At 38.8% G+C, this 22,745-nt stretch overlaps 1 protein-coding gene across 1 annotated transcript in view; it reads left to right on the top strand.

Annotated features, from left to right (window-relative positions):
- LOC128615528 (NACHT, LRR and PYD domains-containing protein 12-like) overlaps nucleotides 1-22,745 on the top strand; it is a 298,796-nt gene that overhangs the window by 104,526 nt on the left and 171,525 nt on the right. The window contains exons 15-17 of the mRNA XM_053637702.1: nucleotides 8,231-8,404; nucleotides 13,052-13,225; nucleotides 14,720-14,893. Coding sequence (XP_053493677.1) covers nucleotides 8,231-8,404; nucleotides 13,052-13,225; nucleotides 14,720-14,893 — 522 coding nt within the window. The remainder of the gene's footprint in view (nucleotides 1-8,230; nucleotides 8,405-13,051; nucleotides 13,226-14,719; nucleotides 14,894-22,745) is intronic.

Here is a 22,745-nt window from a genome sequence, read left to right as displayed (position 1 = left end):
TCATTTTACTCATTTATTTATTTAAAGTTATATTGTGCCTTGTTGGTAGCCTGTGCCTGCTGGAATGAAAAAAATGTTCAGTGTTAAATAAATATTTTGAAATTGTAGTGTTTGTAATTTATTTTTTTCTTTGAAAAGCAAGACAAAATAGTAAAAAGCACATTTTGACTATTCAATTTATGCAATGGTGAAAAAATGGCAAAATAAATGGAAACAAACACGAAAAAACATGTTCGGTTTGACCTTCGGCCAAGAATTTTCATTTCAGTGCATCCCTGTTAATAATATGTTGTGATTGGACAAGAGAAGGGAGACAGTCCAACATAACACACATCATCTTTACAGTAAGTTTTAAACCAAGATGAAAATGTGTTGATGAAGAGTGTGTCATTGTGTCTCTGCAGGTTGCGTGGTTGTGATATCTCAGGTGAAGACTGTGCTGCTCTGACTTCAGCTCTGAAATCAAACCCCTCACACCTGAGAGACCTGAATCTGTCTGGGAATAATCTAGGAGACTCAGGAGTGAAGAGTCTCTCTGCTGTACTGGAGAATCCTCTCTGTAAACTGGAGATACTGAAGTAAGATCATCTCTCTGAGAGTCACATGACCTGCTCCTCAGTAAGACACATTCTCTAATAGTGAGACTGAAGCAGAGGTTTTAGGTTCATCATCAATGTCCTGAGGAGGAAGATTGTTTCTTTTCACTGCACACTGATGATCTGTCACAGAGTCTTTGGGTCAGATGTACGTATGTGAGAAGCTGCAGCACAAAACGTGACTTGATGCGACTGCAATGTGTCTAAAATTACTGTGAAATTTACTACAACACTGTAACTAATCACACAAACTGCAGCTCCGACACAAACTAAATACACTGTGTGTGATGCAGGGTTTAAATGCAGCAGGGAAATGGTGCAAATGATCTCAAAATATAGAGTTTATCAATTAAAATGAGAAGTTAATGTTATAGAACTTAAAAGGTAAAAAAATGATTGAACATTTGATTTTTAATTAAAATGGAATTTCTATGAAAAGGGTTGCCAGATCTGCTTTACAGAAGCAGCCCAATGGACTTCACTGTAAATTTATTAGTCTCGTACTTACTTACTTTTTTCCCTCTGGGGAACACAGACCACTGACGACCTTCCACCATCTTTCACAGTTCCAGGATTCTCAGATCCGTTTCAGGCCTCATTCATACGTGGAAATAAATCTGATATGAATCGGATACGTGCATTTGCGTCTGCCATGTAATCAGACAGATCGGATATTCCCCTGACAATGCGAGTACGTCATTGAAAAAGCGACAGTGGCGAATGACGTCAACTCAGGTGGACACCAACCGCGAAAACACAACTCTCGACAAGGGCTGTCTTCTTTTTTCTCCACTTAAGAGACCGGTGTTTTGCTGATCTTTAAATACTGTGTGGAAAACAAAAGCTTGTATTATGTTTTCGTCTGCGTCCGTTGCAGCATTTTTAGATCCTTTTCGGCCTAAGATTCAGGTGACGTCTACCTCGGGTTGTTTCACGAAGTGTATAGTGTAAATGCAGATATCGGGTATGGGTCACTTTTAAAAGAAGATGTAAGCGGGTCGTCAAGACCTGCAGAGTAAATGCAGCCAAAAGTCACTCTGGATAAAGGAGTCTGCTAAACGCTGTAAACATGTTAAAAATAAACAGTTTAAACTCAACAGGATATTCCAGATATAAAAGTACAGTAATCCATGCAAATTATAAGTTAAGGCAAAATTATTCAATTAAATTTTATTTATATAGCGCTTTTTACAATAGACATTGTCTCAAAGCAGCTTTACAGAAATATATAAACACTGTTTACACATATTAAAAGTGCGAATTTATTCCAAGTGAACAAGCCGGTGGCAAGGAAAAACTCGCTAAGATGTTAGAGGAAGAAACCTTGAGAGGAACCCGACTCAGAAGGGAACCCGTCCTCATCTGGGGAACAACAGGTAGTGTGAAAAAGTTCATTATGGATTTATATGAAGTCTGTTTGGCCTTAGAAGCAGCCGTAGTCCCAGCAATCTGGAATTGGAGTAGATGAGAGCTCCATCCAGAGGCAGGACATCCGAAACGGATCAGGCCAGTCCGGAGAGCAGAGAGGATCAGGATCTCTAGTATCTCCATAAAATCGTGTGTGGCTCGACAGAAGGAGAGAGGGAGAGAAGAGATTATTAGGACTGTGCTTAGCGTAACAGAAAGTCTAGTCAGGGTAGGCTTGAGTAAACAAGTACGTTTTAATCCTAGACTTAAACACTGACTGCGTTTACATGGACAACAATAATCCACTCTTAATCTAATTAAGACCATAATTTGATTAAGAAACTAATATGTAAACAGCAACCTTAATCTAATTATGGTCATAATGTAATTAAGCTCTAATCGAATTAAGACAGGTGGATTACTCCTGTTTTAATCGTATCATGGATGTGCATTACAGACATGTAAACACCTTAATCACAATATGAACGTCATGTGAGCGTTTTCACCACATTTTGTGACAGGACACGATCACACATGGCAGTTTTACGTTTTACGGCGAACGAGAGAGTTCGGCTGTGTCCCAAACTGCATACTTGCCTACTATAGGCCAGTAGTGGGGAAAAATACATGCATCTCGGCTACTATACAGTAGATAAGCATGCGATTTGGGACGCAGCCCATGGCTATAAGCAGTCGTCTATTTGCACGTATAACATGACTAATAATTAACCGCACTTGAAGCGTTCGTGAAAAATTTAAATAAAAACACCCAAAACTGTTTACGGTACCATAACGAAGACGAACTGTATGTTGATACGTGAAATTCTGGAGGGACGTTGGACGGTGTGGCGCGGTGACGTAATGACGCGGGCTGTTAATCTAATTATGATCAATAACATGTAAAACGGGAACATGACAGGAGTATTCTAAAAGCGACTCATGTAAACTCCTTAATCACGTTATTATCTTACTCAGATTAAGGCTAATAATTAGATTACTGCTGTCCATGTAAACGTAGTCACTGGGACTGTGTCTGAGTCCCGAACACTAATTGGGAGACTGTTCCATAACTGTGGGGCTCTATAATAGAAAGCTCTTCCCCCTGCTGTAGCCTCCGCTATTCGAGGTACCGTCAGATAGCCTGCATCTTTTGATCTAAGTAGGCGTGGCAGATCATAGAAAACCAAAAGGTCGTTTAGATACTGTGGTGCGAGATTGTTTAGTGCTTTATATTTTAATTTATTTATTCATTTTCATGTGATTTCATTTACCTTTTCTCTTCTCCCTTCCCTTTCCCAAATATTTAATTGAGAAGAAGAAGAAAAAAAAACACAAACCCCCCCCCCCCCCCCCCCCCAGCTCATCTTGGCTACTCAATAACTGTCGCTGGTTATATAAATATTATAAAACCCAAGAACAGGCACAAAAATTTAAGTGGGAAGTGTCTGTAACTCCATAAAGTATACAATAAAGGGATGCCATTTATAAAAATTCATTAATTAATTAAATAAACAAATAAATAAATAATTCATCTATGTTAGGAGCGTATACAATACCTGTCTTTGCATCAGAGTACCAGCAACTATAATATATCTACCGTTCGCATCAGCGATAACGTTAGTGGACGAAAACTGTAACCTTTTGTCAATTAAAATAGCGACCCCTCCTACTTTCAAATTAAAGTTCGAGTGGAAGACGTTTCAAATATGTAAAAACCTTAGATCTCTTGACAGGATTACCTCTGACGTTCCAACAAATAAATCTTAAAGGTGTGCCTGTCCCAGCCCGAGTGGGACCCCCCACCCACCCCCACCCAACACACCCAAAGTCTCCATAAAACAAAGGGAGACAGCAGTGTTTCCCACCAAGAGTTGTCCACAATGTGAAAACAACTCAAAGATTAAGCCGAACTAACCAACTAAATTACCTAAACAAAAAAAAAATTCCAGTAAGAGAAAAGTCCCCTACTGACTTCAAATCTGATAAACAGTCTGCATACTTTAACAAATACAATGTCCTTACCTTTTAAAGACTTGTAACTAATAATATAACAGTGTAGCATGTAAAGATGAGGAAATAACACTAATAAAATGAAATAAACAGAAACTCTAACCCAGTCAGAGCCTCAAAACAGAGAAGCACATTAATACAGAAGTAGATTTAAGAGGAGTGAGTCCTTAAATCTAGACGAAGTAATGCATCGACAACATCTTCAATAAGAATCCGAATTCTGTAGAGCTGGAAGGCCGAGTGCAAAAAAAGAATAAAAGTGAAAAAACTCCACTATATAGGTGATGCAGTTCACCCCGAAATCAAGAGCTTAACGTGGTCTCCTGCTTCCTCCGCTGAAATAAAGTCCTTCTGGACACCGTTATATGTAATGTGAAGCCGAGCTGGGTGAAGTATTCCATAGCGAGCGCCCTCAATACCACGAAGTTGACGCCGAAGCTCATTAAACACGGCCCAGGCCCGGGCGGTCTTGGCTGTGTAGACAGGGGAAACGGAGATGGTCAAATCCCTCACTTTCATCCTCTGGAGCTCTCTCGCACGGCGTAAAAATATCAACACAGTCACTGTGATAGTGGAATCTGCACACAATAGCTCGTGGTCGTTCACCAGGCTTGGACTTCGGCCGAAGGGTCCAGTGGGACCGGTTCAGAACCGGCAGGGTGCTAGTTTTTTCTCGAATTTTCTTTTGAGTGGAGACACTCTATCCAGCGTGTAGTGGAGTGTTGACTCTAAGCGTTCAGTCTCCTGATCGAGTTCCCTGGGATCAGACGGTGATCCAAACCTAATTGATGTCTCTGGGAGGTTATTGATGAAGCTCGGTGCAGTAGCTGATGTGAAAGTAGGTTTTACGCGGTAGCGAGGCGAGGTGGAAATATTCTGATCAATACGTATTATGAACGAGATAAGATAATGGTCTGAGACAACTTCAGACTGCGGAAAAATTACAATATTTTCTCTATTTAATCCGTCTGTTAGTATGAGGTTAAGAGTGTGACCACCATTATGAGTAGGTCCGATTACGTTCTGATTATCCCCTACTGAATCTAAGATGGACACAACCGCTGTTCTCAGAGGGTCTTCCGGGTTATCAAAATGAATATTAAAATCACAGACGATTAATGCTTTATCTACAGACACAACCAGGTCTGAGAGAAAGTCTGCAAATTCACTAAGAAATTCAGTATATGGCCCGGGGGTCTGTAAATAATAATTAGAGGAATTGACTTATTTTTTGTGGCTACATAAGTTATACCGGTATAAAGAATTTTAAAAGAATTAAATTTATGACTAGGTTTGTGTGTGACGCCTAGATTTAGACTATGGATGAGACCAACACCTCCTCCTCTACCAGCTGAACGAGGCTGATGTACATAACTGTATCCAGGATTTATCATTATAATGGTTAAGTCTATGGGTTACTGATCAGAAGGTTGAGCCCTTGAGCAAGGCCCTTAACCCTATCTGCTCCAGGGGGCGCTGTATCATGTCTGATCCTGCGCTCTGACTCCAACTTCCTAACAAGCTGGGAAATGTGAAGAAAAGAATTTGACTGTGCTGTAATGTATATGTGATAAATAAAGACGACTTCTTATGTATAAATGTACACACACTCAGGAGCACGAGTAGAATACGAATGAACAGGATTTTCATGAACACCAAATTTCTTGTGTAAACGCTCGTACAAACGATTTACACACAAACCCGTTCATATCCAGTTTTATAAATGAGGGACATTGTTAATTAGAATAAACAGATGATATTAAATCCTCATGTCATTCTGAATAATAAAATCCCACACGTCATCTTTAAAGTAATGAAAATGTGTTGATGAAGAGTGTGTCATTGTGTCTCTGCAGGTTATGGAGGTGTGATGTCTCAGTTGAAGGCTGTGCTGCTCTGACTTCAGCTCTGAGATCAAACCCCTCACACCTGAGAGACCTGAATCTGTCTATAAATAATCTAGGAGACTCAGGAGTGAAGAGTGTCTCTGCTGTACTGGAGAATCCTCTCTGTAAACTGGAGATACTGGGGTAAGATCATCTCTCTGAGAGTCACATGACCTGCTCCTCAGTAAGACACATTCTCTAATAGTGAGACTGAAGCAGAGGTTTTAGGTTCATCATCAATGTCCTGAGGAGGAAGATTGTTTCTTTTCACTGCACACTGATGATCTGTCACAGAGTCTTTGGGTCAGATGTACGTATGTGAGAAGTTGCAGCACAAAACGTGACTTGATGCGACTGCAATGTGTCTAAAATTACTGTGAAATTTACTACAACACTGTAACTAATCACACAAACTGCAGCTCAGACACAAACTAAATACACTGTGTGTGATGCAGGGTTTAAATGCAGCAGGGAAACGGTGCAAATGATCTCAAAATATAGAATTTATCAATTAAAATGAGAAGTTAATGTCATAGAACTTAACACATCAATACATTTTATGTGTAAAACATTCAATAAATCATTTTGAAGCTAAAATGGAGTCAGTATGAAAAGGGTTGCCAGATCTGCTTTACAGAATCAGCCCAATGGACTTCACTGTAAATTTATCAGTCTCATACTTACTTACTTTTTTCCCTCTGGGGAACACAGACCACTGACAACCTTCCACCATCTTTCACAGTTGTTCTCTAACCTCTCCAGTTGTTTTCACTCCTTTAGACCTATCAACACCCAAAGTATTATTTTAATGACTTTGGGGGTCATTTATCGATCTTTTAGTAAAGTTGTGTGTAAATGTGTGCGTGAGTCAAACCCAGCTCGAATTTTCCACCGGATTTACAAAAGTCTCTGAAAGTCTGATTTTCTTCGTACTCGCTTTAATGATTAGTTTTATTTGTCTTTATTTATGGGTTTGTATTGGCTCACTTTTAAAATATTTTAAAATAAACTCCAATAATATAAAACATCTGGTTTTCACAAATGTTCTCAGTGGTGCTCTTAGTCCCTGATCTAGTGAACTAGCATGAGGATGTGTTTTTGATAGAAACTCCAGAGCACTTCTATAAGTCTCTCTGGATAAAGGAGTCTGCTAAACGCTGTAAACATGTTCAAAATAAACAGTTTAAACTCAACAGAATAGTTTAGATATAAAATTGCAGTATTCCATGCAAATGATATGATTTGAAGTTGATCAAGTCAAGGTTTACATTCGTTAGTCTGGGGCTCAAGCTGGAATTGTGAAGAAAAGAATTTGACTGTGCTGTAATATATATGTGATAAATAAAGACTACTTCTTATGTATAAATGTACACACACTCAGGAGCACGAGTAGAATACGAATGAACAGGATTTTCATGAATACCAAATTTCTTGTGTAAACGCTCGTACAAACGATTTACACACAAACCCGTTCATATCCAGTTTTATAAATGAGGCACATTGTTAATTAGAATAAACAGATGATATTAAATCCTCATGTCATTCTGAATAATAAAATCCCACACATCATCTTTAAAGTAATGAAAATGTGTTGATGAAGAGTGTGTCATTGTGTCTCTGCAGGTTGTGGAATTGTGGTGTCTCAGATGAAGGCTGTGCTGCTCTGACTTCAGCTCTGAGATCAAACCCCTCACACCTGAGAGAACTGCATCTGTCTGAGAATAAACTAGGAAACTCAGGAGTGAAGAGTGTCTCTGCTGTACTGGAGAATCCTCTCTGTAAACTGGAGAAACTGGGGTAAGATCATCTCTCTGAGAGTCACATGATTTTGTCCTGTTAGTGAGGATTCTTTCAGTACGTCTGTGTCTAGCTGCTATGAACCGTGTTGCCAGGTCTGTGTAACAGAAGCAGCCGAATAGACAAGCAGTATTAAAGTTATGCAGTTTTCCTCAGTAATGAAAACACACACACACACACACCGTATGAACTAAAATACATTTAAAAATACGTCAAAACATTAAGTGTTTCATCATAAATAAGGAGTGATTTTTAAATGATTTCACTTTGATGATAATAAAACAGGGTTAATGTTCTTCCAAGTCAATGGAATGTGTGTAAAATAACAAACAAACACATTCTGCATAAATAAAACAGTCAGACTTGTTCTTGTCAGTACTGAATAATCCATTTAAACATTCAGTCTCTCTCTCTCTCTCACACACACACACACACACACACACACACACACACACACACTAATTTCAAGAAACACAAAGTATGTCTTGATGTTCATAAACTGAGAGAGTGAAGAGTGTCATTGTGTCTCTGCAGGTTGTGGAATTGTGGTGTCTCAGGTGAAGGCTGTGCTGCTCTGACTTCAGCTCTGAGATCAAACCCCTCACACCTGAGAGACCTGAATCTGTCTGATAATAAACTAGGAGACTCAGGAGTGAAGAGTCTCTCTGCTGTACTGGAGAATCCTCTCTGTAAACTGGAGAAACTGTGGTAAGATCATCTCTCTGAGAGTCACATGACCTGCTCCTCAGTAAGACACATTCTCTAATAGTGAGACTGAAGCAGAGGTTTTAGGTTCATCATCAATGTCCTGAGGAGGAAGATTGTTTCTTTTCACTGCACACTGATGATCTGTCACAGAGTCTTTGGGTCAGATGTACATATGTGAGAAGCTGCAGCACAAACCGTGACTTGATGCGACTGCAATGTGTCTAAAATTACTGTGAAATTTACTACAACACTGTAACTAATCACACAAACTGCAGCTCAGACACAAACTAAATACACTGTGTGTGATGCAGGGTTTAAATGCAGCAGGGAAATGGTGCGAATGATCTCAAAATATAGAATTTATCAATTAAAATGAGATGTTAATGTTATAGAATTGAAAAGGTAAAAACAAAAAAATGGAACATTTGATTTTTAAATAAAAATGGAGTCACTATGAAGAGGGTTGCCAGATCTGCTTACAGAATCAGCCCAATGGACTTCACTGTAAATTTATCAGTCTCGTACTTACTTACTTTTTTCCCTCTGGGGAACACAGACCACTGACGACCTTCCACCATCTTTCACAGTTCCAGTATTCTCAGATCCGTTTCAGGCCTCATTCATACGTGGAAATAAATCTGATATGAATCGGATACGTGCATTTGCGTCTGCCATGTAATCAGACAGATCGGATATTCCCCTGTCACTGCGAGCCGTATGTCATTGAAAAAGCGACAGTGGCGAATGACGTCAACTCAGGTGGACACCAACCGTGAAAACACAACTCTCAACAAGGGCTCTCTTCTTTTTTCTCCGCTTAAGAGTCCGGTGTTTTGCTGATCTTTAAATACTGTGTGGAAAACAAAAGCTTGTATTATATTTCCGTTGCAGCATTTTTAGTTCCTTTTCGGCCTAAGATTCAGGTGACGTCTACCTCGGGTTGTTTCACGAAGTGTATAGTGTAAATGCAGATATCGGGTATGGGTCACTTTTAAAAGAAGATGTAAGCGGGTCGTCAAGACCTGCAGAGTAAATGCAGCCAAAAGTCGCTCTGGATAAAGGAGTCTGCTAAACACTGTAAACATGTTAAAAATAAACAGTTTAAACTCAACAGGATATTCCAGATATAAAAGTACAGTAATCCATGCAAATAATAAGTTAAGGCAAAATTATTCAATTAAATTTTATTTATATAGTGCTTTTTACAATAGACATTGTCTCAAAGCAGCTTTACAGAAATATATAAACACTGTTTACACATATTAAAAGTGCGAATTTATTCCAAGTGAACAAGCCGGTGGCAAGGAAAAACTCGCTAAGATGTTAAGAGGAAGAGACCTTGAGAGGAACCCGACTCAGAAGGGGAACCCGTCCTCATCTGGGGAACAACAGATAGTGTGAAAAAGTTCATTATGGTTTTATATGAAGTCTGTTTGGCCTTAGAAGCAGCCGTAGTCCCAGCAATCTGGAATTGGAGTAGATGAGAGCTCCATCCAGAGGCAGGACATCCGAAACGGATCAGGCAGGTCCGGAGAGCAGAGAGGATCAGGATCTCTAGTATCTCCATAAATTTGTGTGGGGCTCGGCGAAAGGAGAGAGGGAGAAAAAAGATAATTATGACTGTGAAGTAGTAGAACAGAATCTAGTCAGGGTAGGCTTGAGTAAACAAGTACGTTTTAATCCTAGACTTAAACACTGAGACTGTGTCTGAGTCCCGAACACTAATAGGAAGACTGTTCCATAACTGTGGGGCTCTATAAGAGAAAGCTCTTCCCCCTGCTGTAGCCTTCGCTATTCGAGGTACCAACAAATAGCCTGCATCTTTTGATCTAAGTAGGCGTGGCGGATCATAGAAACCAAAAGGTCGCTTAGATATTGTGATGCGAGACCGTTTAGTGCTTTATAGGTCAATAATAGTATTTTATAATCAATGCGAGATTTCACTGGGAGCCAATGCAGTGTGGATAAGATCGGGGTGATCGGGGTATTTTTTATCTTAGAAATATTTCTGAGATGAAAGAAGACTATCCTAGTAATATTATCTACATGAGCATCAAATGATAGACTGGAGTCAATAATCACTCCAAGGTCTTTTACTGCTGCACATGATGAAACAGAAAGACCATCCAGAGTTACTGTGTGATCAGAAAGATTACTTCTAGCGTCACGTGGTCTTAATACGAGTTCTTCTGTCTTATCAGAATTAAGTAAAAGGAAGTTAGTTAACATCCATCGTCTAATGTCCTTTACACAATCCTCAACTTTACTAAGCTGCTGTCTGTCCTCTGCCTTCGCTGAAACATACAGCTGTGCATCATCAGCATAACAGTGGAAGCTAATTCCATGTTTACGAATAATTTGACCTAGAGGTAGCGTATATAAAGTAAAAAGCAGTGGGCCTAAAACAGAACCTGGTGGAACACCAAATTTAACCTCGGTCTGTGTGGAGAAGTCTCCATTTACATCTACAAACTGATACCGATCGGTCAGATAAGACCTGAGCCAGGAGAGGACTGTTCCCTTAATGCCAACAACATTTTCTAATCTATCAAGGAGAATAGTATGATCTATAGTATCAAAAGCTGCTCTAAGGTCGAGTAACACAAGCAGCGAGACACAACCCTGATCAGAGGTCAATAGAAGGTCATTTACTACTTTAACCAGCGCTGTCTCTGTGCTATGATGAGGTCTAAATCCTGACTGATACATTTCATGAATGTTGTTCCGATGTAAGTACGAGCATAACTGCTGTGCTACAACCTTTTCTAAGATCTTGGAGATGAAGGGGAGATGTGATATCGGTCTATAGCTTGACAGTTGAGAGGGGTCAAGGTCAGGTTTTTTAATCAGGGGTTTAATAACTGCTAATTTAAGTGATTTAGGTACATAGCCAGTGCTAAGGGAAGAATTGATTATATTTAAAAGCGGTTCAGTTACTCCAGGACAAATCTGTTTAAAGAAACATGTAGGTACAGGATCTAGTATACAAGTTGATGAATTGGCTGAAGAGATTAATGAAGCTAGTTCGGTCTCTCTAAGGGGAGTAAAACATTCTAAACCTTGATCTGATATTGCTATATTATCATCTACAGGGTTAGTTATAATACTGTCTGGTTTTAATTTAATAGCCTGAATTTCACATCTAATATTTTCAACTTTACCAATGAAAAATCCATGAAATCTTCACTGCTATGTAATGATTGAGTGTTTCTCTCTGTAGTGGTTTTATTCCTAGTTAGTTTTGCTACTGTGTTGAATAGAAATCTAGAATAGTTTTTGTTGTCTCCTATTAAGGTGGAGAGAGAGACTTTTCTAGCATCACTAAGAGATTGTCTATAGTTCAGTAGACTCTCCTTCCATGCTGTTTGAAATATCACCAGTTTGGTTTTGGTCATTTACGTTCTAATTGTCGAGTGGTCTGTTTTAAGGTTTGCGTTTGATCATTATACCAGGGTGCTAGTTTTTTCTCTAATTTTCTTTTAGTGGAGCCACTCTATCCAGCGTGTAGCGGAGTGTTGACTCTAAGCATTCAGTCTCCTGATCGAGTTCCCTGGGATCAGACGGTGATCCAAATCTAATTGATGTCTCTGTGAGGTTATTGATGAAGCTCGGTGCAGTAGCTGATGTGAAAGTAGGTTTTACGCGGTAGCGAGGCGAGGTGGAAATATTATGATCAATACGTATTATGAACGAGATAAGATAATGGTCTGAGACAACTTCAGACTGCGGAAAAATTACAATATTTTCTCTATTTAATCCATCTGTTAGTATGAGGTCAAGAGTGTGACCACCATTATGAGTAGGTCCGATTACGTTCTGATTATCCCCTACTGAATCTAAGATGGACACAACCGCTGTTCTCAGAGGGTCTTCTGGGTTATCAAAATGAATATTAAAATCACAGACGATTAATGCTTTATCTACAGACACAACCAGGTCTGAGAGAAAGTCTGCAAATTCACTAAGAAATTCAGTATATGGCCCGGGGGTCTGTAAATAATATTTAGAGGAATTGACTTATTTTTTGTGGCTACATAAGTTATACCGGTATAAAGAATTTTAAAAGAATTAAATTTATGACTAGGTTTGTGTGTGACGCCTAGATTTAGACTATGGATGAGACCAACACCTCCTCCTCTACCAGCTGAACGAGGCTGATGTACATAACTGTATCCAGGATTTATCATTATAATGGTTAAGGCTATGGGTTACTGATCAGAAGGTTGGGCCCATGAGCAAGGCCCTTAATCCTATCTGCTCCAGGGGCGCTGTATCATGTCTGATCCTGCACTCTGACTCCAACTTCCTAACAAGCTGGAAATGTGAAGAAAAGAATTTGACTGTGCTGTAATGTATATGTGATAAATAAAGACTTCTTCTTATGTATAAATGTACACACACTCAGGAGCACGAGTAGAATACGAATGAACAGGATTTTCATGAATAGCAAATTTCTTGTGTAAACGCTCGTACAAACGATTTACACACAAACCCGTTCATATCCAGTTTTATAAATGAGGCACATTGTTAATTAGAATAAACAGATGATATTAAATCCTCATGTCATTCTGAATAATAAAATCCCACACATCATCTTTAAAGTAATGAAAATGTGTTGATGAAGAGTGTGTCATTGTGTCTCTGCAGGTTATGGAGGTGTGGTGTCTCAGATGAAGACTGTGCTGCTCTGACTTCAGCTCTGAGATCAAACCCCTCACACCTGAGAGACCTGAATCTGTCTATAAATAATCTAGGAGACTCAGGAGTGAAGAGTCTCTCTGCTGGACTGGAGAATCCTCTCTGTAAACTGGAGATACTGGGGTAAGATCATCTCTCTGAGAGTCACATGACCTGCTCCTCAGTAAGACACATTCTCTAATAGTGAGACTGAAGCAGAGGTTTTAGGTTCATCATCAATGTCCTGAGGAGGAAGATTGTTTCTTTTCACTGCACACTGATGATCTGTCACAGAGTCTTTGGGTCGGATGTACGTATGTGAGAAGTTGCAGCACAAAACGTGACTTGATGCGACTGCAATGTGTCTAAAATTACTGTGAAATTTACTACAACACTGTAACTAATCACACAAACTGCAGCTCAGACACAAACTAAATACACTATGTGTGATGCAGGGTTTAAATGCAGCAGGGAAACGGTGCAAATGATCTCAAAATATAGAATTTATCAATTAAAATGAGAAGTTAATGTCATAGAACTTAACACATCAATACATTTTATGTGTAAAACATTCAATAAATCATTTTGAAGCTAAAATGGAGTCAGTATGAAAAGGGTTGCCAGATCTGCTTTACAGAATCAGCCCAATGGACTTCACTGTAAATTTATCAGTCTCATACTTACTTACTTTTTCCCTCTGGGGAACACAGACCACTGACGACCTTCCACCATCTTTCACAGTTGTTCTCTAACTTCTCCAGTTGTTTTCACTCATTTAGACCTATCAACACCCAAAGTATTATTTTAATGACTTTGGGGTCATTTATCGATCTTTTAGTAAAGTTGTGTGTAAATGTTTGCATGAGTCAAACCCAGCTCGAATTTTCCACCGGATTTACAAAAGTCTCTGAAAGTCTGATTTTCTTCGTACTCGCTTTAATGATTAGTTTTATTTGTCTTTATTTATGGGTTTGTATTGGCTCACTTTTTAATATTCTTTAATAAACTCCAATATTATAAAACATCTGGTTTTCACAAATGTTGTCAGTGGTGCACTTAGTCCCTGATCTAGTGAACTAGCATGAGGATGTGTTTTTGATAGAAACTCCAAAGAACTTCTATAAGTCTCTCTGGATAAAGGAGTCTGCTAAACGCTGTAAACATGTTAAAAATAAACTATTTAAACTCAACTGGATATTATATAAAATTACAATATATAGTTTATACAACATTTCATTAATCCATGCAAATGATATGATTTGAAGTTGATCAAGTCAAGGTTTACATTCGTTAGTCTGGGGCTCAAGCTGGGAAATGTGAAGAAAAGAATTTGACTGTGCTGTAATGTATATGTGATAAATAAAGACTTCTTATGTATAAATGTACACACACTCAGGAGCACGAGTAGAATACGAATGAACAGGATTTTCATGAACACCAAATTTCTTGTGTAAACGCTCGTACAAACGATTTACACACAAACCCGTTCATATCCAGTTATATAAATGAGGCACATTGTTAATTAGAATAAACAGATGATATTAAATCCTCATGTCATTCTGAATAATAAAATCCCACACATCATCTTTAAAGTAATGAAAATGTGTTGATGAAGAGTGTGTCATTGTGTCTCTGCAGGTTGCGGAATTGTGGTGTCTCAGATGAAGGCTGTGCTGCTTTGACTTCAGCTCTGAGATCAAACCCCTCACACCTGAGAGAACTGCATCTGTCTGAGAATAAACTAGGAGACTCAGGAGTGAAGAGTGTCTCTGCTGTACTGGAGAATCCTCTCTGTAAACTGGAGAAACTGGGGTAAGATCATCTCTCTGAGAGTCACATGATTTTGTCCTATTAGTGAGGATTCTTTCAGTACGTCTGTGTCTAGCTGCTATGAACCGTGTTGCCAGGTCTGTGTAACAGAAGCAGCCGAATAGACAAGCAGTATTAAAGTTATGCAGTTTTCCTCAGTAATGAAAACACACACACACACACACCGTATGAACTAAAATACATTTAAAAATACGTCAAAACATTAAGTGTTTCATCATAAATAAGGAGTGATTTTTAAATGATTTCACTTTGATGATAATAAAACAGGGTCTAATGTTCTTCCAAGTCACTGGAATGTGTGTAAAATAACAGACAAACACATTCTGTATAATAAAACAGTCAGACTTGTTCTTGTCAGTACAGAATAATCCTTTTAAACATTCAGTATCTCTCTCTCTCTCTCACACACACACACACACACACACACACACACACACACACTCACTCACTCACTCATTTCAAGATACACAAAGTATGTCTTGATGTTCAGAAACTGAGAGAGTGAAGAGTGTGTCATTGTGTCTCTGCAGGTTGTGGGATTGTGGTGTCTCAGATGAAGGCTGTGCTGCTCTGACTTCAGCTCTGAGATCAAACCCCTCATACCTGAGAAAACTGAATCTGTCTGGGAATAAAATAGGAGACTCAGGAGTGAAGAGTCTCTCTGCTCTGAAGAATGATGAACATTACAAACTACAGACACTGAGGTGAGTAATGATATTTTTTAGATAAACACTGAAACAAATTAAAAGACTGAGCATTATTTTGTACATTATTTTGTACATTAGTATTATTTTGTACATTAATTTGAGTTGCAGTAAATATCAGATGATCAGATACTGGGTTAAAATTGTACTATATTCTATTTAATCAGACTTTTTCTAACAATGAGCTTTAATGCTGTTTGGTGTTGATTTAAAATTGATGTGAAAGCAGAAGACAGGGAGTCAGACAGAGTCTACAAAATGTCAGCACTGAGTGCATGAGAGTGATTGTAGATGAACACCTCGTCTCCTTGTGACACCCTGCTATCTCTGACTTCATACTGCTGCTTTTGTCTGAATAAGATGATCTCGGCTTCTCCCTGTTTCTGATCAGCAGCAGATTTTCTTCTCCACTCTCATAAAAGCGAATTAAAATCATCATCTTTGATGCCACACTGCTACAAATATTTAATTTAAGGAGTCACTTTACTCTGACACTCCTTCCAGCACTCCACCTCCACACCGTGTCTTCTGTCATTCCTGTGAAGTTCCCCTCCGCTTGTTCTTAACGTCTGCACTTAAATACACGTGTAGAACAAGAGATAAAACACACAGCAGTGATCACTGTTTTAAAAATAAAGCTCTACAGCCTGTGATTGTATAAGAGCAGTGATGTGATGGTAAATATCTGCTCATGTTCCTGTTAGATCTTGTGGAAGTTCTCATCTGTTCTAGCTAAATGTTCTAACAAGTGTATTCTATAAGAATGAAGAAATGTTGAATGATTATGAACAGGAGATAATAATGTTTTCCTTGCAGCAGAGATGATTACATGCTGTTGATCATGAAGTACCACAGTCTAGTTTTAGGTTATTAATTCAGATATCTGTCTTTTACATTTTAATAGACTACACAGATCTCTGCACTGAGTAGAACGACCTGTGATCCCTGGACAACATTATCCTCAATCCCAATGAAAACCTGAGGGATTATTTGGAACAGCAGGTGAAAAACCACACGAACTCCAGCTGAACCCAGTCAGTGGAAGACGGAACTGAAATGGACAGGAACAGTTTCATGACATTGGTGGGATTCTCACCTGACAGGATCAGCATCTGAGGAGTTTATGTGAAGAAGCCCCTAGGAGACTCACTACAAGTCACATTTATCACTCTGTCCTTTAGTTGGTGTTTAATATAGTGTAGATCTTTTGGTTACAGGATCAGATCTAATCTGTTCCTTATTTTCTCTGATATCTGATCCCCATTTGTTTGCTAGTATCAGCTGATCATACCCGTATGGGATCAGTGCCATCTCTATTACTTAAGTATACACTACTTGCAATATTTTCCATAAATGTATCAGTTGAATACAGAATATTTTGAAGAAGTGAATATATAAGTACAATATAATTATATAATACGATGTTATTATTGGTGCTGTATAAAATTAGTTCATGTATTTAACATGAATTTTTGTGTTCTATTGTGCGGTATTTCAGGTGTAATGCTTAAGAGATTGAGAGGGAAACACACAGATCTGGAGAAATGCAACAGTTTTTGCAAAAATTAATAAGAAAAGTATCTTTTTATTAAATGTCAAAACATTTCATTCATTCGGTTTTATATACAGTACAGTGAGATAATGTGAGGGCTTTGTGTGAATTAACATAACTGCAGTGTGTGTGTGTGTGTGTGTTTATGCCTCGACTGTTCCCTCCTTCATGATGGCCAGCGCCAGGTTAAGCTCCAGCTTTGTGGACTTGACATTATCATCCTGAAACACACACACACCATTTCATATCCTGTATACCACAGAGATTATTCAGATCTGGATTCTGATTGGTCAGAAGGTGTTGATTAGTTTTCTGTAACAGCAGCTCTGACAGTAGTGCAGCTGTGAGTCCCAGGTCTATATTAATGCTCTGGTTCTGATACGTTATCGTTTCTATAGTAACATGGAAGTGAATTTGTGCCAGATGTACCGAACATAACTTTTTAAGAAATGAACAAAAATATACAATGATAAAGAAGAAAAAAACTCAAACTGAAAACAGTGAACTCTGTCAGAGATTGAACATGTTCTTCAAATAAACAGCGTTCTTTGTGAACTGCTTTCTCAGCTTCCTTTTCACTAATCACTGTTTATGAACACGCATCATCCACTGTGAAAATGACTTCAAGTGTCAGAAAAGTATATTTTCATCTCACTGCCCCATCATTTACACTTCAGTTTGTGCTGAACATTACATTAAGAGTGAAATAAACGATTTATCACACAATCACAACTGAAAAACCTGATAAAAAAAGAGCAAATGGCGTGGATTTTAAGATTGTGTGTGTCTGTGTGTGTGTGTGTGTGTGTGTGTGCGTGTGTGTGTGTGTGTGTTGCACATGTGCTAGATGCTCTGGTTTAAGCTCGCTGTTGTCAGAGGTCAGCTCTTCCAGACAAAACATGAGTTCATAGGTCTGATCCACTGAAAAGATCACCTACACACACACACACACACACACACACACACACACACACACACACACCAGGGATTATAATTCTATATACATGTCAACATCACCCTGGAAATAAAGTGGGAAGACAGGAAAGACTCCATTGTCCAGTGTTTCACGCAGTTACACTGCACCAGAGATCAACTGAGACAGATTAGCGTTAGAATCTGCAGTGTGTACAGTTATTTTCATTAGGAAGAATAAATCCTCAGACATGGTGTTCCTGAGCTGTTAGGAGTCATCATCATAATTAGACCTGCTCAAGTTTGATTCCCGTCACACGCAGTCATGGATACATGACACACAATGTGCTTCTTCCCCAAAGTGTTCACACAAAGTCTGAAGCACACAATTGTACAGAAAGTCTCTGAATGTTCTTATGTGAAACACTTACAACAGCAATAATTGTTTACCAGAAGGTGTTAATCCTACAAATCCGGCATCTAATCATCAGCAGTTTTTAATAAACTTAATGTATTTATTTATTTCAAACATATACATCGAACATGTTTGAGCGTCTGCAAAAGTTTGAATAAGACCCTCATAGACATAAAAAATAATCTGATCCAGTTTTCTGTTCACACTTTAAACCCAGGATTGACTTTCCCAGTATTTTCCCAGCACACGTGCACAACCCCATCATCATCAACTGCAGGGAAAACAAGTGGATAAAGCTGAGTGCAGTGTGTGTGTGTGTGTGTGTGTGTGTGTGTGTGTGTGTGTGTGTGTGTGTGTGAGTGAGTGAGTGTGAGAGAGAGAGAGCGATCTTTGCTGTCATGAGGGAGAGCAGGAGCTTTGCTGCCTCGGTGAACTTCTTTTCTCCGTACAGCCGGTGGAACTCACGGTACTTCCCTACACACACATACACGCATCTGTGTTACAATGTTTCTGAGGAGCTTCTATTGACTTGTGGACTAATGTATCTAAATAAATCCATACTGGTGCACAAACACAGCTGTCGCCTTAACTTCAGTAACTAAAACGTCATCTGGCTCTTTTAATTTGTCCAATAGAAGTCTTTTTTTTTGCAAGCTCCAATATAATACCCGTTAGACCACACAGACTTTGGTATGGCTCGTGTCCACTCGCTAGTTCGCAGTGAAACCTGGCACATCCATGCTGTGTAGATGTCGATCGATTAATCAGCACTGAAAACCAGCCGCTTTTTCTATCCACATCAAAAAGAACAAATCCACACCAGTAGTTTTCCGGGTTGCGTCCCCCTTTGGGAGCCGCTGAGAAAGGTCCGCTGTCATTACAAGAGTGCCCTCTAGAGGCGAAATAAAACCCATCACTGACTTTTTTTTTGTGTTATTTGAAGTGTTTTTTATTCATTTTGGACGTCTCTATTGTTATTTGTTATTTGGAGTGTTACTCTTTGGTTCAGTTTGATGTACATCTTATGTAATTTTATATTTTTAATAGTTAATATATTAATATTTATATTTTATTTCATTTAAAAACAGTACAGTACATTTTCCTGGTACTGTTTATTATTGTAATAAAGTTCAGCAATATTTAACTTTCACTTTTATGTCTTCATTCAGTATCAATTTAAAAACTATCGGTCGATTCATCGGTTATCGGCAGATACTGCTGATCTTAGTTATAGGTATCGGTAGCATCCATTATCGGTCGTCCTCTAACATTCTGTTTAGCCAATCAGGCGATTGATTCTCCTTTAAATATAATACAGGGGTCCTTATTGTTTTTGTTATTTCAGGTAATGATGAAACATAACTAAACCATTTAAACCATAAATAATAAAAATAGCAGTGTCATATCAAATTAAAACACTGATTTAATTATCTGTCATTTCTGAGATGTGTTGATGTATCTTGAAGAGAAGCTCTGTAATGGCTACATCATTAATAATGTACCCTTTTATTAGATTTATATAAATAATGAGACCAAAAAAAGTGATTTCCAGGTGCAATGCTAAGGTTTTTAAAACAGATAGAGAACTGAGGAACATGTTTTATACACACACACACACACACACACACACACACACAGTAAGCACCGAGGAATGTGAGTCTGTCGCTGAGGAGCATGGCGGGTCCAAGATTATCGATCAGATCCAGATCAGAGAATGATCCGCGTGTGCAGTAATCCTGCAGAAACCTGCACAGCACATGCAGCACATCATAAATATTAAATAGATTTTTTAAAAGCATTTAATTATTATAATGTTGAGGAGTGATATACAGTCGGGTCCATAAGTCTTTGGACACTGACACAATTTTGTCATTTTGCACCTGTACACCACCACAGTGGATTTGAAATGAAGCAATCAAGACGTGACTGAAGTGTAGAGTTACAACTTTAATTTAAGGGCTTTAACAAAAATATTGCAGTAACCGCTTAGGAGTTCAAACCATTTTTTGCAGAGCTCACTCTGCTCCACATCACTAAGTGATGGATGCAACCAGAGCAGCTCAGCACGGTGGTAGTCGCAGGGAGGGTCACCATGGACCGGCTCCTGAGGACCGCCTCACCAACTCCTCACCTTGGGACGAGCCCATGCCGACCGCGACGAGCCCATTCTGACTGACTCGCCCCCATCATCTTCCCGGGCCAACAAACCCTGGTTAGCCAGCTGCACCATCCACACCCAGCCACAAGCGCCCATCGTCACTGTAGAAGTAGGCAGCATGCCCATCCCAACCCTCCTCGATTGGAGGAGCACAGTTACACCTGGCCGGTGATCTTACCCTGTGCTGCCACAGTGTGCGGGAGCCTCTCGGTGTCCTGTATGCGCGGAGATGTCGCCGAGCTCTGGGTTGGGATCGTAGGGATGAGTCGCTGTTACAGGTGGGGCTTGTGCTGGAACTTCTGGTGTCACTACTCCTGGGGAGAGACTGGCTAGGCTTCCCAGCAGTCCCAGCCAGTCGCACAGAGATAGCACGACTCAACTGCCGGTGGAGACGACCATGACGGAGCTTGCCCCGGGTATGGGCCACCTACCCCGCCCAAGAGGAGGACAAAGCCGACCTGGTTTACCCGATTGGAAACACTGGTCTAGTGTATGAATTTTAGGTATGAATTTTAAGGTAATATCATCTCAAATGGATCACTATTGGTTTTTTACTAACGAGAAGTATAAGCCACTTCCTAGTCAGTGGCACATGACGTCATACGCATGTAATGTGACGCCGCAAAGTTTAGGCTAATACCCAGAGTCACAGACAGTGTCTTTCTTCAGTTTACTGTTCATGTCACCATTGCCTTTTATTCCAGCAAGACCTCAGTCTCCATCAGACGGCGGAGTAATTGTCAAGTGACTGAGGAAGAAAGTCCTCTAAGGCAGAGAAGAATTTTATATTAAACACCGCGGAGATCAAACTGTGCTGCACGAGCAAAAACTTCTGTTTGTATCCAAAATGCTCCGTTGTGTGTAAGGGGCAGGGATCGAAAAAATCAATCGGCCAACTAATTGATTATGAAAATAATCGTTAGTTGCAGCTCTAATATATACACATCAAACTATTTAAAACTAGATAAATTAAAAAGCTGCTTAAATGCTGTTCCTCAGATGTACCCCACCTCCACACCATACTGTTCAGAGTGCTTTTGCTTTTATTAAAGATTCCTGTTTTGGTGACACTTTACAATAAGCTCTCATTCGTTAATGTATTAACTGACATGAACTAACAATGAGCAATACATTTGTTACAGTATTTATTCATCTTTGTTCATATTAGTGAATAAAAATACAGTCGTTCATGGTTTGTTCACGTTAGTTCACAGTGCATTAACTAATGTTAACAAACACAGCTTTTGATTTTAATAATGTATGTGTAAATGTTGAAATGAAGATGAATAAATGCTGTAGAAGTATTGTTCATTCTTACCTCATGTTAACTAAAGTAGTTACAAAATGTTAACTAATGAAACCTTATTGTAAAGTGTTACCCGTACTTTTATTACATTAAGCTAGATGTTTACGTACTTACTTAATATTGTAATACTTAATATCGTGTTTATATTAAACTTAATACCTGTTATTTTTTGTGACATATAAAACTAAAGTCTTAACACATGGTTTTGTTTTTAAATAAACAATTTGTAAATCGTTGCTAGTTAAAAAATGTTCATGTTTAAATGCATCATTTAAATATGAATGTAAATTTCTTTCATTTATATTTGAATGTAGTAATGTATAAAGGTGGAAAGATAATTCCAATAAAGATATGTATTTGTACATAAATTCAGGCTGAATCAATGTTCTGCACAGTCTACATCCAACTGTGACCTTAGGAATAAGTTGCCTGTCAGACATATTAATGTACTGTGAAGCGTTCAAGTGAGAAATAATTCAGAAATTGAATAATCAAATGTATTATTTCTTGAATGTTTCTATTAGACATGAAATGAAAAAAATGCAAAGTACTGATTAGGCGGTACTAAATGAAGAAAAAGTTCTTTAAGAAAAATAACAATTTACACTGATCAGCCTGTTCAAAAGTTTACATCCCCCTGGCTCTTAATCTATCATGTTGCCTTCTCGAGCATCAGTGAATATTTGCACCTTATGTGACAGTCGTGTACGAGTCCCTCAGTCGTCCTCAGTGTGAAAAGATGGGTCTCAACATCATATAGTCACTGTTGGAAAGGACTCAAATATGC

This window comes from Ictalurus furcatus, chromosome 12 (genome assembly GCF_023375685.1).
Source record: "Ictalurus furcatus strain D&B chromosome 12, Billie_1.0, whole genome shotgun sequence".
Lineage (NCBI taxonomy): Eukaryota > Metazoa > Chordata > Actinopteri > Siluriformes > Ictaluridae > Ictalurus > Ictalurus furcatus.
This window is presented reverse-complemented; position numbering and strand designations above follow the sequence as displayed.